Raw genomic sequence first — 15,465 nt, 5'->3', positions numbered from 1 at the left:
TGATGTTGGCTGTAGGTCTGTCATATATAGCCTTTATTATGTTGACGTATGATCCCTCTAATCCCACTTTGCTGAGTTTTTGTCAAAAATGGGTGCTGGATTTTGTCAAATGCTTTTTCTGCGTCTATAGATATGATCATATAATTTTTGTCCTTCATTTTGTTTATGTGATGTATCACATTTATTGATTTGCAGATGCTATACCAGCCTTGCATTTCTGGAATAAATTCCACTTGGTCATGATGTATGATCTTTTTAATTATTGCTGTATCTGGTTTGCTAGTATTTTGTTGAGGATTTTCGCATCTATGTTCATCATGGATATTGGCCTGTAATTTTCTTTCTCTATAGTGTCTTTATCTGGTTTTGGGATTAGGATGATGCTGGTCTCATAAAAAGAGTTTAGGAGTTTTCCCTCCTCTTGAATTTTTTGGAATAGTTTGAGTAGAATAGGTGTTAATTCTTCTTTGAATGTTTAGTAAAACTCACTTGTAAATCCGTCTGGTCCAGGACTTTTGTTTGCTGGGAGTTTTTGATTACTGCTTCAATTTCATTATTTGTTATTGTCCTATTCAAGTTTTCTGCCTCTTCCTGATTCAGCTTTGGAAGATTATATGCTTCTTGGAATTTGTCCATTACATCCATGTTATCCAGTTTGTTGGCATATAGTTGCTCATAGTATTTTCTTACGATCCTTTGTATTTCTGTTGGGTCAGTTGTTACATTGCCTCTTTCATTTCTGATTTTATTTGGGTCCTCTCTGTTTCTTAGTGAGTCTGGCTAAAGGTGCATCAATCTTATTTAATTTTTCAAAGAACCAGCTCTTGGTTTTGCTGATTTTTTGTATTGTTTTTTAGTCTCTATGTCATTAATTTCTGCTCTGATCTTTATTATTTCCTCCCTTCTACTTTCTCCAGGCTTTTCTTACTGCTCTCTTTTAGCTGTTGTATTGCTCATTGTTAAATGTGTAGTACAAGCCATTGTTGAGGAGCAAAGGAAAAGTGAGAAACATTATAGAAAGTGTGCCTGGGAGAATTATGAGTTCCTGACAGGACTGAGTCAGAATTGGTATCTATGGGGCTCAGGGTTAAGAGTAATTTCAGATTCCAGGAGAAAGGCCCTGCCCAGGGTTTGGAGAAATCAAAAGAAAGTTTTGGGGGAGATCCACTAATTTAAACTCCTCTCCTGGGGCTGGAAGCCAAAAGGAACTTATGAGGAGGTGAAAAAACAAAAGATAGTACTTCTCTAACCCACTTGCAACCAATCTCTCCTTTCCCAACCCAGCCTTGGGCTCCACAGCCCCCACAAAAGTGAGTAATTTAAGAGGAAGCAAAGCCCTGGCCGAGTGGCTCGTTTGGTTGGAGCTTTGTCCCATTTACCAAAATGTCGCGGGTTTGATTCCGTCAGGGCATATACCTAGGTCGATCCCCAGTCAGGGCACAGGGGAGGCAACTAATCGGTGTTTATCTATCTATCATCTATCATTTATCTTCCCCTTCCTCTGTCTCTCTCAAAATCAGTGAAAGCATATCCTTAGGGTTGGATTTTAAAAAAAAAGAGGGAGCAAGGACCACTAATCTTAGGAGCCCCCGGGGAAAGGGCTTTGGTGTACATGAGATAGGACAATAAGAACATAAAAGCAAGCCATTGTTTTTATGGAGTGACAGATAATCACAAATGTACTATGCTGAATGAGCAGAAGCACTTGTCTCTAGATATACTTGCATACAAGTACAACAATAAAGACAGGAACTAATACTAACTGCTACTATATGCCAAGCATTGGTCTAAAGCAGTTTCCACAGATTGTCTCATTTATTCCTCCCAACAACTGTATGCACTCCGTACTATGATTAGTCCCAGTTAAAGATGCAGAAATGAAGGTAAAAGGAATCAGGAGTCATTAACCATAAAGCTCTACTGCTTCCGAGTATAGTGGATAAACAAAACATTTCTATGCAGTCAAAAATAGAAAGATGGGAGGAAGGTAATGACCCTGAGGGCAGTCCCAGGCACCAAACTGTTTTAGTAGCTGCTCCCTCTTCTTCTTCATGTTGCTGTTCTCCTGCTTCTTCTCAATAGGGTCTGCCGAGAAATGCTGAGACAACCAGGACTGATTGGGAAATTTCCTCAGGAACCCAAACACTTTGCCCATTAGTGATCACTCCCCAGGCTGGTTGCTGTTCATCACTGCATGACCTCACTTCCAGGAAGAGCTCTCATGAGTCAGCCTTGGTGGGACTTCTGTGAAAATATACCACAGGCAGTTAAGGATAAGAGAAGGGAAAAGTACACTCATATGACCAGTTCTGCTTCCAAGGAGTCAAGTCTGGGAGGGAGATAAATGTATGTAAAGACTGGCTCACAAAGCTCTAGTGCTAGAAATGAGAACTAGGCTACACACCCACTCTCCTTGTCCCCTCCATCTCCATTCTTAATTCATCAGAGAGGATTGCCCTATTTTCTCCCACCCCCACCCCCAACTAAGGTCCTCTATTCTGGCAAATGACACAGTACTCACCAAAGAGTGCAAACCAGAGGACTCCTGTCCCCTTGCACCTCCTTTCCAGGCCCAATTCTACTGCCTAAAGGCTGCTCATAAGCACTCTCCTTGCTATCCATACCCTTGGCTTCCTTGTGTAAACAAATAATATAAACAGAGCCACTTTAAAATAAGTCAGAGCTGCCATGCCAGAACTGCCTTGCAGGTCTTATGCCTAAAACCTTTGGAATGTTCAAACGGCAAAATAACCTTTGGACTGGGACTAAAGCAACAGTGTATCTCAAAGAATTGTTTGCAAAGATAACAAGAAAACAATATTATGACTAAGGGCCTGATGACTACCAAATTGAAATTTAAAACATTGTTTAGAATTAGTGTCACAAGGTTAGCCTATCTGAACCAATAGAATTGCCTTCCCTTCCCTTTCTCATACATACCCCTTGCCTCTATGCCCTAATCAGAATATGAATTGGGTTTCCCCCTGAATCAGAGCTTCCTGAAGAGCTGTTCTTTGATCTCAAATAAATACTTGTTGGCTCTTGGCCTTTTGTTTTTAGGTTAACTTTGGAAAGCCTGTCCTGGCTCCTCAGGCAAGCCTAGGTGTTGTCTATGCTCCCAGACACTTTGTACACAGAGCTATTAAAATATTTGGCTCATTATATTCTAATGTGCAGAAGAGCTGTCTCTCCACTTGCAGTGAATGAGTGCACTATTCAGACTCCTGCACGACAGACACCAATCCCCGGCTGAGGGGAGTGTTAGTGGTTGACAGCTCCCAACTGAGACTCTCCAGGAATTTACCCCAGCAAGTAAAGCTGGCCCAATCCCTATTCATTGACCAGACAAGCAGTGAGTATAAAGGTTTAATGCCTTGCCTCAAGGTAAAATAGCTCTGAAGGGTCAGTCATCCAGCCCTAGAGCTCCCCTTAAGACCTGCGGAGGCCTCTGATGTAACTGTCTGGCAGGTCACCTCTTCCCTCTTACCATCCCTGCTTTGTTCACCCTTGTGATTATTTCTAAAGATACTCCCCAATAAATCTCCTGGATGCACATTTCAGACAGAGTCTTAGTGTATAAACTGACATCCAACTGTGAGCACTGTGTATTTTCAACTGCTTCCATTACACCCTGCACAGTGCATAGTGGTCATTCAAAAAATGAATGAATGAATGAATGAATGAATGAGATCTTATAGGGAACAAAATAATTGTTTCTAAATAACTAAAAGGCTGTCATGTGGAAGAGACATAATTAGACTTATTGGCTTTGGGGTCTGGGGGTGAGAGGATCAAACTAATGTGTAAACTACAAAGAAACACACTTCATTTCAAAACAAGTAAGACCTTTCTCATAGCCAGCTCAAGCAGCAGAAATTTGTCCCTCAAACAAGCAGAGATTGTTAGGCCAGCCCTTGAAAGAAGTAGTATAGAAGGGAATTGAACAGTTGGGGGCTGGGGTGGGAAGGGTGAGATGTGGGGTGTGCAATCTTTCATTTCTCTTCCAAACCTGAAGCCTGTGATTGGTTCTTCCATCTAAATATTCATTTTCATTCAGACAGAAGCATTCAAATGTGCCCCACTTAAGTTTGTATTGTGAAGAATTACCGTAGCAGTTGGAAAGACAAATCACTGCTGATCCTGGAGAAAACAGTTACCTTACACAGACACAACACCCCCTCCCCACAGAGAAAATATTTTTCTCCATAATTTTTTAATATTGTTATTTTTTTTCCTTTTAATTTTTAAATTAATTGGGGTGACATTAGTTATAAGATCATATAGGCTTCAAGCGCACACTTTCATGATACAGGATCTATATATTGCATTGTATGCCCAACAGCCAAAGTCAAATCATGTAACGTCACCTTATACTTGACCCGCTTTAACCTTTAATATCCCTACCCTCCTTCCATCTGGTAACCACCATACTGATGTCTGTGTCTATGAGTTTTTCTTTATTGGTTTTTCTTGTTTGCTCATTTGCTACTTTCAGTTTTATATCACACATATAAGCAAAATCATGTTTCTTAACATTTTCTGACATCTTTTGTTTAGCATGATATTCTCAAGGTCCATCCATGTTGTCACAAATGGCAGTAGTTCATCTTTTCTTGTGCCTGAGTAATATTCCATGGTATATATGTACCACTTTTTCTTTATCCAATCATCTATCAAAGGACACTTTGGCTATCTCCATGTCTTGGCCACAGTGAATAATGCTGCAATGAACATAAGGGTGCATATCTCTTTGCAAATAAATGTTCTCAAATTTTTCAGATAGATACCCAGAAAAGGGATTGCTGGGTCATATAACGTTATTCTTAATTTTCTGAAAAATCTCCATACTGTTTTCCATAGAGGCTGTACCCGTTTACATTCCCACCAGCAGTGAATGAGGGTTCCCTTTTCTCCACAACCTCTCCAACACTTGCTACTACTTGTCTTGTTGATAATAACCATTCTAACAGTGTGAGGTGATATCTCATTGTAGTTTTGATTTGCATTTTCCTAATAGCTACTGAAATTGAGCATCTTTTCATGTATCTGTTGGTCATTTGTATGTCTTCTTGGAAGAGGTGTCTGTTCAGGTCCTCTGCCCATTTTTTAATTGGATTGTTTGGGTTTCTTTGGTGTTTGGTTGTGAGTTTTTTATGTATTTTGGATATTAACCCATCACAGCTGTTGTTTGCACATATAACCTCCCATTTGGTTGGTTGCTTTTTGTTTTCGGTTTCTTTTGCTGTGTAGAAGCTTTTTGGTTTGATATAGTTCCATTCATTTATTTTTGCCTTTACTTCACTTACCTTTGGGGTAAAATTCATAAAATGTTCTCTAAGACCAAGGTCCGTAAGTTCAGTACCTGTGTTTTCTTCTGTTACTGTTTCAGATCTAATATTGAATTAATTTTTGAACATTGCAACAAATTATAATTTAGTTTCATTCTTTTTCATGTGGGTTTGCAGTTTTCCAGCACCATTTTTGAAGAGACTTTCTTTTCTCCATTGTATGTTTTTAGCACCTTTATTAAAATTATTTGCCCATATACATGTGGGTTCACTTCTGGGCTCTCAATTCTGATCCATTGTCTGTGTGTGTATTTTTTGCCAATACCATGCTGTTTTGATTATAGTAGCTCTGTAGTATAATTTGAAGTCCAGTAGTGTAACACCTCTGCCTTCACTCCTTTTTTCTCGGGATTGTTTTGGCTATTTGGGGTCTTTTATGATTCCATATAAATCTGATGACTTTCTTAGTTCCATTTCTTTTTTAAAAAGTCATCGGGATTTTGATGGGGATTGCATTAAACCTGTATATTTTGGGGGTAATATGGTCATTTTAACTATGTTGAGTCTTCCAATCCATAACCACAGAATGTATGTCGATTTCACTGTGTCTTTTTCAATCTCTTTTAATAATGCTTTGTAGTATTCAGTATATAGGTCCTCCACATCCTTTGCTAAGTTTATTCCGAGGTATTTTAATCTTTTTGTTACAATTGCAAAATGAATTGTTTTCATTCCTTTCTCTTAAACTTCATTGTTAGTATATAAAAATGCAGTGGGATTTTTGTATATTGATTTTGTATCCTACAACTTTACTGTATTTATTATTTCTAATAGTTTTTTGCTGGAGTCAGTGTTTTCCATAGAAAGAATCATGTAATCGACAAAAAGTGACATTTTACTTCTTCATTCACAATTCAGATGTCTTTTATATCCTTCTCTTCCCTGGTTGCACTACCTAGGAGTTCCAGTACTATGCTGAATAAAAATGGTGTGACTGGGCATGCTTGTCTTGCTCCTAATCTCAGAGGGAAAGCTTTCAGTTTTTCAACACTGGTAGTAATATTACCTGAGGGTTTGTCATATATTGTCTTAAATATGCTGAGGCTCTTTCCTTCTATACCCATTTCAGTAAGTGTTCTAATCATAAATGGATGTTATATCTTATCAAAAGCTTTTTCTGCATCGACACTACCATACAATTTTTATCCTTTGTTTTGTTTTTGTGTGTGTTTTGAATTTATCTTTATTGTTGAGAGTATTACAGGTGTCCTCTTTGCCCCCATTGATCCCCTCCACACTGCACCCACCCCCAGCTTCCAGGCCTCCACTGCACTATTGTCTGTGTACATAGGTATGCATATATGCATATAGTTCTTCAGTTAATCTCTTCCCACCCATCCTCCTCTGAGATTCCTCAATCTGTTGCATGCTTCCATGTCTCTGGATCTACTTGTCAGTTTTTTTCATTAGATTCCACAAAAAAGTGAGATCATGTGATACTTGTCTTCCTCTGACTGGCTTCTTTCATTTAGCATAATACTCTCTAGTCCCTCCATACTGTCCCAAAAAGAGAGAGGTCCTTTTTCAAAGCTGCATAGTATTCCATGGTGTAAATGTACCACAGTTCTTTTATCCACTCACCTACTGATGGCCAATTGGGCTGTTTCCAGATATTAGCTATTGTAAATTGCACTGCTATGAACATAGGCGTGCATAAGTTCTTTGTGATTGGTGTTTCAGGTTTCTCAAGATATATTTCTAGAAGTGGGATCACTGGGTCAAATGGCAGTTCCATTTTTAACTTTTTGAGGAACCTCCATACTGCTTTCTATGGACAGCACCAGTCTGCATTCCCACCAGCAGGGTACTACGGTGCCCTTTTCTCCACATCCTCGCCAGCACTTGTCATTCATTAATGTGTTAATGGTAACCATTCTGACAGGTGTGAAGTGATACTTCATTGTGGTTTTAATTTGCATCTCTCTGATGATTAGCAACTTTGAGCATTTTTTCATATGTCTGTTGGCCATCTGTATGACCTCTTTGGAGAAGTGTCTATTTAGATCCTTTGCTCATTTTTTAATTATATTGCTTGTCTTCCTTTTCTTAAGTTGCATGTGTTCCTTATATATTTTGGATATTAACCCTTTATCAGATGTGTTATTGGCAAATATGTTCTCTCATACAGTGGGCTCCCTTTTCATTTTGTTGATGGTTTCTTCTGCTGTGCAGAAGCTTTTTATTTTGATGCAGTTCCATTTGCTTATTTTCTCCTTTGTTTCCCTTGTTCTAGGAGGTGTACTGGCAAACATATTGCCACAAGAGATGTCTTAAGACTTTGCTGCTTACGTTTTCTTCTAGGATTTTTATGGTCTCAAGTCTTACATTTTAGTCTTTTATCCATTTTGAGTTTATTTTGTGAATAGTGTAAGTTGGTGGTCTAGTTTTGGTTTTTTGCATGTACCTGTCCAATTTTCAAAGAGGCTGTCTTTATTGTATGCTTTTTGCCTCCTTTGTCAAACATTAATTGAGTGTAATGGCTTAAGTCAATTTCTGGGTTCTCTGTTCTGTTCCACTGTTCTGTATATCTGTTCTTGTGCCAGTACCCAGTTGTTTTGATTAGAGTGCCATAATAATACAACTTGATACCTGATATTGTGATCCTTCCAACTTTGTTATTCTTCCTCAAGATTGCCGTGACTATTTGGGGTCTTCTTTGGTTCCATATAAATTTTTGAAGTGTTTGTTCTAAATCTGTGAAATATGCTGTTGTTATTTAATAAAAATTGCATTGAATTTATAGATTGCTTTGGGTAGTATGGACGTTTTAATGATGTTAAGTCTTCCAATCCATGAACATGGTATATTCTTCCACTTGTTTATATCTTCCTCTACCTCTTTTTGCAACATCCTGTAGTTTTGTAAGTACAGGTATTTTACCTCCTTGGTTAAGTTTATTCCTAAATACATTAACTTTTGTTGCAATGGTAAATGCGGTTTTTTTTAGTTTCTCTTTCTGAGAGTTCATTGTTGGTGTATAAAAATGCCATTGATTTCTGGGTGTTAATTTTGTATCCTGCTACCTTGCTGAATTCATTTATTAAACCTAGTAGTTTTTTGGAGTCTTTAGGATTTTCTATGTACAATATCATATCATCTGCAAATAATGACAGTTTTTATCCTCCTTTCCAATTTGGGATGTCTTTTATGCTTTCTTCTTGTCTGTGGTTAGGATTCCAGTACTATGTTTAAGAGTAGTGAGAGTGGACACCCCTGTCCTGTTTCTGTTCTCAGGGGAAATGCTTTTAGTTTTCCCCCACTGAGTATGATGCTGGCTGTAGATTTGTTATATATGGCCTTTATTATGTTGAGTTATGATCCTTCTATTCCCACTTTGCTGAGAGTTTTTATCAAAACTGGGTTCTTTTTCTGAATCTATTGATACGATCATGTGATTATGGTCCTTCAATTTGTTTATGTGGTGTATCACATTTATTGATTTGCAAATATTGTACCAGCCTTGCACCCCTGGAATAAATCCCACTTGGTAATAATGTATGATCTTTTTAATATACTGCTGGATCCAATTTGCTAATATTTTGTTGAGGATTTTAGCATCTATGTTCATCAGGGATATTGACCTGTAATTCTCTTTCTTTGTAGTGTCCTTATCTTGTTTGGAATTAAGCTAATGCAGGCTTAGTAAAAAGAGCTTGGAAGTAAGTGTTCCTTCCTCTTGGATTTTCTGGAATAGTTTGAGGAGGATAACTGTTAGTTCTTCTTTGAATGTTTGGGAAAACTTCCCTATGAAGTCAGCTAGTCCATGAGTTTTGTTTGCTGGGAGTTTTTTTGATTACTGCTTTAATTTCATTAGTAGTAATTGGCCTATTCAGGTTTTCTGATTCCTCTGGTTTCAGTTACTGAATATTGTATGTTTCTAGGTTTTATCCATTTTGCCCAGATTGTCCAATTTGTTTGCATACAATTGATGGTCATAATATTTTCTTACAATCCTTTGCACTTCTGTTGGATCAGTTGTTACTTCACTTCTTTCTGTTCTGGTTTGTTTATTTTGGTCCTCTCTCTTTGTTTCTTGATGAGTCTGGCTAAAGGTTCATCAATCTTGTTCATCCTTTCAAAGAACAAGCTCTTGGTTTCATTGATCATTTGTATTATTTTTTTAGTCTCTATGTTATTTATTTCTGCTCTTATCTTTATTATTTCCTTCCTTCTACTTACTCTGGGCTTTTTTTATTGTTCTCTTTCTAGGTCTTTAAATTGCAGTTAGAGAGATTATTAGTATTTCTTTTTGTTTTTTTGAAGTAGGCCTGTAGTATTATGAACTTCTCTCCCAGGACTGCTTTCATTGTGTCCCATAGATTTTTGGGTTGTTCTGTGTTCATTTTCATTATTTTCCAGGAAGTTTTTCATTTCTTCCTCAATCTCTTTGATAACCCATTCAGTGTTTAATAACATGATATTTAGCCTCCATGTGTTTGAATGCTTTTTAGTGTTTTTATTGAGTTGATTTCTAATTTCATGCCCTTGTGGTCTGAAAACATGTTTGATCTGATTTCAATATTCTTGAACTTGTAGAGACTTGTTTTGAGTCCTAACGTGGTCTACCTTTGAGAAGGTCCCATGTTGCACTTGAGAAGAATGCTTTGGGGTGGAATGCTGTGTAAATGTCAATTAAATCCATTGGATCTAGTGTGTCATTTAGGGTCAGTTTCCTTGTTGATTTTTGTATGGAAGACCTATACAGTGAAGTTCAGTGGGTGCTGAAGTCCCCTACTATGACTGTATTGCTTTCTATCTCTCCCTTAAAGTCCTCTAGAAGTTGTTTTATAAATTTAGGTGCTCCTATATTGGATGCATATATGTTTATCAGGGTTATATCCTCTCCTTGGATTGATCCCTTTACTGTTATGTAATGACCTTTCTTGTCCCTCGTTATGGTCTTCATTTTGAAGTCTATTTTGTCAGATATGAGTATTGCTACTCCAGCTCTTTTTTTCCATTTCCATTTGCACGGAAAATTTATTCCCATCCTTTCACTCTCATCTTGTGTGAGTCTTTTGTTCTGAAGTGGGTCTCTTGTAGACAGCATATATTTCGGTCTTGTTCCCTTATCCACTAAGCTACCTTATGTCTTTTGATTGGACCATTTAATCCATTTATATTTAAGGTTATTATTGATATATACTTACCTATTGCCATTTTTATTCTTTATGCCTATGTTTTTCTCTCTATTTCTACTTCTAATCACAGCAGTCCCTTTAACATTTCTTGCAATGCTAGTTTGCTGGAAATAAACTTTAGCTTTTTTTTGTCTGGAAAGCTCCTTATTTCACCACCTAATTTGAATGAAAGCATTGCTGAATATAGTAGTCTTGGCTTCAGATCCTTGTTTTGCATTACCTTGAATACTTCATGCCATTCCCTTCTGGCCTATAGAGTTTCTGATGAGAAGTCAGCTGACAGCCTTTTGGGAGCTCCTTTGTAGGTAGTATATTGCTTTTCTATTGCTGCCTTTAAGATTCTCTGCCTTGAATTTTTGGTATTTTAATTATGGTGTGTCTGGGAGTGGCCTCTGTGAGATCCTCTTGCTTGGGACACTCTGTGCCTCCTGAACTTCTGTGACTTTTTCCTTCACCAGGTTAGGGAAGTTTCCTGCCATTATTTCTTCAAACAAATTCTCTACCCTTCTTATCCTCTTCCCCTTCTGGCATTCCTCTAATGGGAATACACCTCCCTTAAACTGTCCTCCTGGTTTTTGTTTTTTCTTTTTGGATCTCTGATTGAGTGATTTTTTTCTATCCTGTCTCCTAATTCAGTGATCCGATCCTCAGCTTTTTCTAATCTGCTGTTTATTCCTTCCAATGTATTCTTTATTTCTGCTGTCATCCTTCATAGTTTCCATATCTTTTTTCATGCTGTTGAGCATCTTTACAATCAGTATTCTGAACTCTACATCTGAAAGATTGCTTATCTCCATTTCATTTAGCTCTTTTCCTGAGACTTCTCTTGTTTTTTCATTTGGGGTTTGTTTTTTGTCGTCTCATTCTGGCTGCCTATTTGGGTTTGCTTCTATGTATTAGGTAGATTTCTAGGACTCTCAGTCTTTTTGGAGTGCCTCTGGTGCAGGCCAATGTCAGACACTGTTTGTGACCGGCCTTGTGTAACCTGTTTGGAGGTATCAGCAACCCATGGCTTGTGGTTCCCGTTGGGTTGGCTTGTTGTTCCCTCTGCTGGGACTGGGTGCATTTGAAAAGGAACAAGATGTACACCAAAGTCTGCTTTTCCAAGGCCCAGGTCCAGAAAAAGATCAGTCAAAGACTCAAAGGTCCCAGAGGTCTGCCTCTGCCTGCAGGCTGATTGATCTTCTTCACCCAAAGAATTTTCATTTTAAATAAGTATATAATGTTAGGTTGTTTACTTGAGAACTTTTTGTTTCTTGAGATAGACCTGTAATGATATAAACTTCCATCTGATTACTGCTCTTGCTGCATCCCAAAAGTTTTGATATGTCGTATTGTCATTCTCACTTCTCTGTATGCCTTTTTATCTCATCTTTTAGTTCTTCTTTGACCCAGTCATTTTTACTAGCATGTTGTTGTTTTGAAAATTTTGTTGATTTTTAGAGAGAGAAAAAGGAGAGGGAGGGTGAAAAAAATACTGACATGGGAGTGAAACATCAATCGGCTGCCTCCTGCACATATCCCAACCGGGCATGGTACACACAACCCAGGCATGTGCCCTGATGAGGAACCAAACTGGTGACTTTTTGGTGCAGGGGACAATGCCCAAGTAATTGAGCCACATCAGCCAGGGTTGTAGTATGTTATTTAATCTCTACATATTTGTGAGTTATTTTACTTTTCTTTTGTAGTTGATTTCTAATTTCAAAGTATTCTGGTCAGAGTATGTGCTTGGCATCATTTCAATCTTCTTAAATTTGTTGAGGCTAGTTTTGTGCCTCAACATATGTTCTATCTTTGAGAATGTTCCAGGTGTGCTAGAGAAGAATGTATAATCTGATGATCTGGGATGAATGGCTCAGTAAATGTCAGTTGTGTCTATTTGGGCTAATGTGTCATTTAAGGTCCATATTTCTTTATTGATTTTCTGTTTGGATGATCTGTCTAGAGCTCTCAGTGGGATATTTATGTTCCCTACTATGATTTTGTTTTTGTCAGTTTCTCCCTTTAGTTCTGTTAGTAGTTGCTTTATATATTTTGGTGCTCCCTGATGGGTGCATATATATTAAGAAGTATTATGTCTCCTTGATGTACTGTCCCCTTTATCATTATAAAATATCCCTCTTTGTCTCTTGTTACCCTTGAAATCTAGTTTGTTTTGAAATCTATTTTGTCTGATATGAGTTTGGCTACACCTGCTTTTCTGTGGATGCCCTTTGCTTGGAGAATCATTTTCCACCCTTTCACTTTCAGACTAAAACGTTGTCCTTGCAGCTTAGATGTGTCTCCTGAAGGCGGCATATGGTTGGGTTTTGGTTTTTGATCCAATCTGCTACTCTGCACTTTTTTAATGAATTCAGTCCATTTGCATTTAGTGTAATTATTGATGTATTAGGATATCCTACAGCCATTTTATCTTTTATCTTCAGGTAGCTCTGTGCCTCCATCGGTTTTGTTGGTTTTTTTCTTTTATGTTTCTGTCATTTTTATTTGGTGGTATTCCATACTTTTTTCCTTTGTTTCCACAAATACAATAATCCTTTTTTTTTTAATGTATCTAATCCCCACCTTTGTATTTCAGATCTTTACCCCCTCTCTTTTATGTTTCTGTTTTCACAAATTATCCCTGCTTATGCTGAGTTTGTTGGTGATCTTATTCATAATTCTGTGACCTTTTGTTCTTTTTTCAGGTAAAGAATCTTCCTTGAGTATTTCCTGTAACGGAAGTCTTCTGGTGTTTAATTTCCTTAGCTTCTCTATGACTTGAAAAGTCTGTATTTCTTCTTCATATCTAAAATATAACTTTGGCTGGTAATTTCTCTTTTTCAGTAGTTGAATATTTGGTTCTACTCTCTTCTAGCTTGTAGGGTTTCTGCTGTAAAGTCTGATGACACTGTAATGGACTTTCATTTATAGGTTACTTTCTTTTTTCCCTTGATGCCTTGAGTATTTTTTATTTGTCATTAATTTTTGACAATTTTAAAACAATGTGCCTTGGAGAAGGCCTTTTTGGATTGAGGTAATTAGTTGTTCTGTTTGCTTCTTGGATGGGAAGATCTAGCTCTTTCCATAGGTTTGGGAAGTTCTCATTAACTATTTGTATGAATAGGCTCTTTGTTTCCTTCTCACTCTTTTCTCCTTCTGGTATGCCTATTATTCTAATATTGCTTTTTCTGTTGAAGTCAGATAATTCTTATAGAGTTCTTTTTTATATATACTCAAGGCCCTCTCTTCTTCCCTCTACATCATTTCTAGATGTCATTCTTTGATATCACTAATTCTTTCCTCCATTTGGTCAGCTCTTCCTATGCTCACTAGTTCATTCTTTGTCTCTTTTACTGAGTTCCTCACCTCCAGAATTTCTATTTGGTTCTTTTGTAAAGTTTCTATCTCTTTAGTAAAGTACTTGTTTTGTTCATTGGTTTTGTTTCTGAGCTTACACTGCCTGACTGTGTTTTCTAGCATCTCATTGAGTTTTTTCAGAACAGCTATCTTGAATTCTCTGTCATCTAAATCACATATTTCCATATCTTTATTTTCCAGAGAGATTTCATTTTCTTTATAAGCTGCCTCATTGCCTTGGTTATTGATTGTATTTGATGGATTCTTTCTCTGTCTAGGTATCCATGTTTTAGTGGCACTTCTCTAGAAGACTGATAAGAAGTCTATTGTTTTCCAGTATGTGGCACTGAATCACAAATTTTTAAGCTCTGTATCACTCCTCTAACTTTTCAGATCTCTGCCTGCTATTGGAAAATGGCCTGTGTTCCCTGGGAAGGCGGGCATCTCCTCTGTTTTACAGTTGCCTCAATCTCAGGGGACCAATCCCACAGGGGATTGTGGTGGGCAATGGGACTCCAAATTTGACATCCCAGTGCTGTCACCTGCAGCCAGACACTGCTGGGCAGTGCAGCTGCAATGTGTGTGAATGGGGTGAGTTAGGAGAATTTGACTGCTAAAGAGTTGCTTTGCTTTTCCAGTAATTGGGACTGGCATTCCTCTGTGGCATTCCCTCTGTGTCTCCACCTCACCCTGGGGTTAGATGCAGAGTGTGCCTGTTTCTAAAGTACCAGCTCTGGTTTGCAAATAATGTGCTCTGCAACCCAACATGAAGGGTGAAGGAAGGGAGCTTTGGGAGGGTAGGGAAAGGCAGCAAGGCTCTGTGGCTTTGTTTCTCCACCTAGAATGCCAATTGCAGACAACTGTGGCTGCACCTTTGTGCTTCATCCTTGCCCGGGTCACTGGTCTCAACCACAGCTGCAGCTCATACTGCCTACTCCTGCAGGTATGTTCACTGAATCTCTCTGTTCCTCCCAGCTGAAGAGAGTGCTAGGGACAGCCTTTCTTCCCCTCCCCCAGGCTGAGCCACACAGTGAGTTCTGGGTGTGAGCTGCAAACCCTAGCCTCTATGGCCTATCTCAGTTCTGCTTCCTTCCCACTTTCATAGTTCTCTCTCACTTGTACACCTTAAGATGTTTCAATGTGCATATCTCTATGACTTGTTTGTGCATTGAGCGGGGAATACTTTGTTGAACTATAGTTGTTCAAATTGTTGAAACTTCAAGGGGAGAGACCAAGGAGATCTCTCACACCACCACTTCTCTAGTGTCACCTGCTATTATTTTTTAAATGGTGCTAACTTATGAAGAAAATTCTCAAAATTCAGAAAATATAAATTACTCAACATCCCAGGACCTAGGGACAACTACCATTGGTATGTATATTTTCAATATTTTTTCCTATTTATTATTACATGATTGATATTATACTGCTCTTCCAGTTTCAGATAACAAAAATTTTCCCAAGTCATTACAAGCTCTTTATAAATATTTTTTGATGCCTGATATAGCAGCAAAACATTGTGTTATATTCTGGTTGTTTTTAAATTTTTTATAGTTACAAAAAATACGATACTACATTTTTAAGCAAAAACTTTTTTCTACCTATTTGATTTTTCCTCCTGCAAACCAAAGTCC

General features: G+C 37.9%; 1 protein-coding gene across 1 annotated transcript in view; it reads right to left on the bottom strand.

Moving 5' to 3' along the window:
* Positions 1 to 2,240, bottom strand: part of USP18 (ubiquitin specific peptidase 18) — a 55,253-nt gene extending 53,013 nt beyond the window's left edge. Inside the window, 3 exon segments of the mRNA XM_081129341.1 lie at positions 1,996 to 2,105; positions 2,107 to 2,137; positions 2,140 to 2,240. Of these exon segments, the coding sequence (XP_080985467.1) occupies positions 1,996 to 2,105; positions 2,107 to 2,137; positions 2,140 to 2,155 (157 nt within the window). The 5' untranslated portion in view covers positions 2,156 to 2,240.
* Positions 2,241 to 15,465: the final 13,225 nt, after the last annotated feature.

Source organism: Miniopterus schreibersii, assembly GCF_964146895.1.
Source record: "Miniopterus schreibersii genome assembly, chromosome: 2".
NCBI lineage: Eukaryota > Metazoa > Chordata > Mammalia > Chiroptera > Miniopteridae > Miniopterus > Miniopterus schreibersii.
Note: the sequence above shows the minus strand (reverse complement) of the source record. Positions and strands in the feature narration are given on the sequence as shown.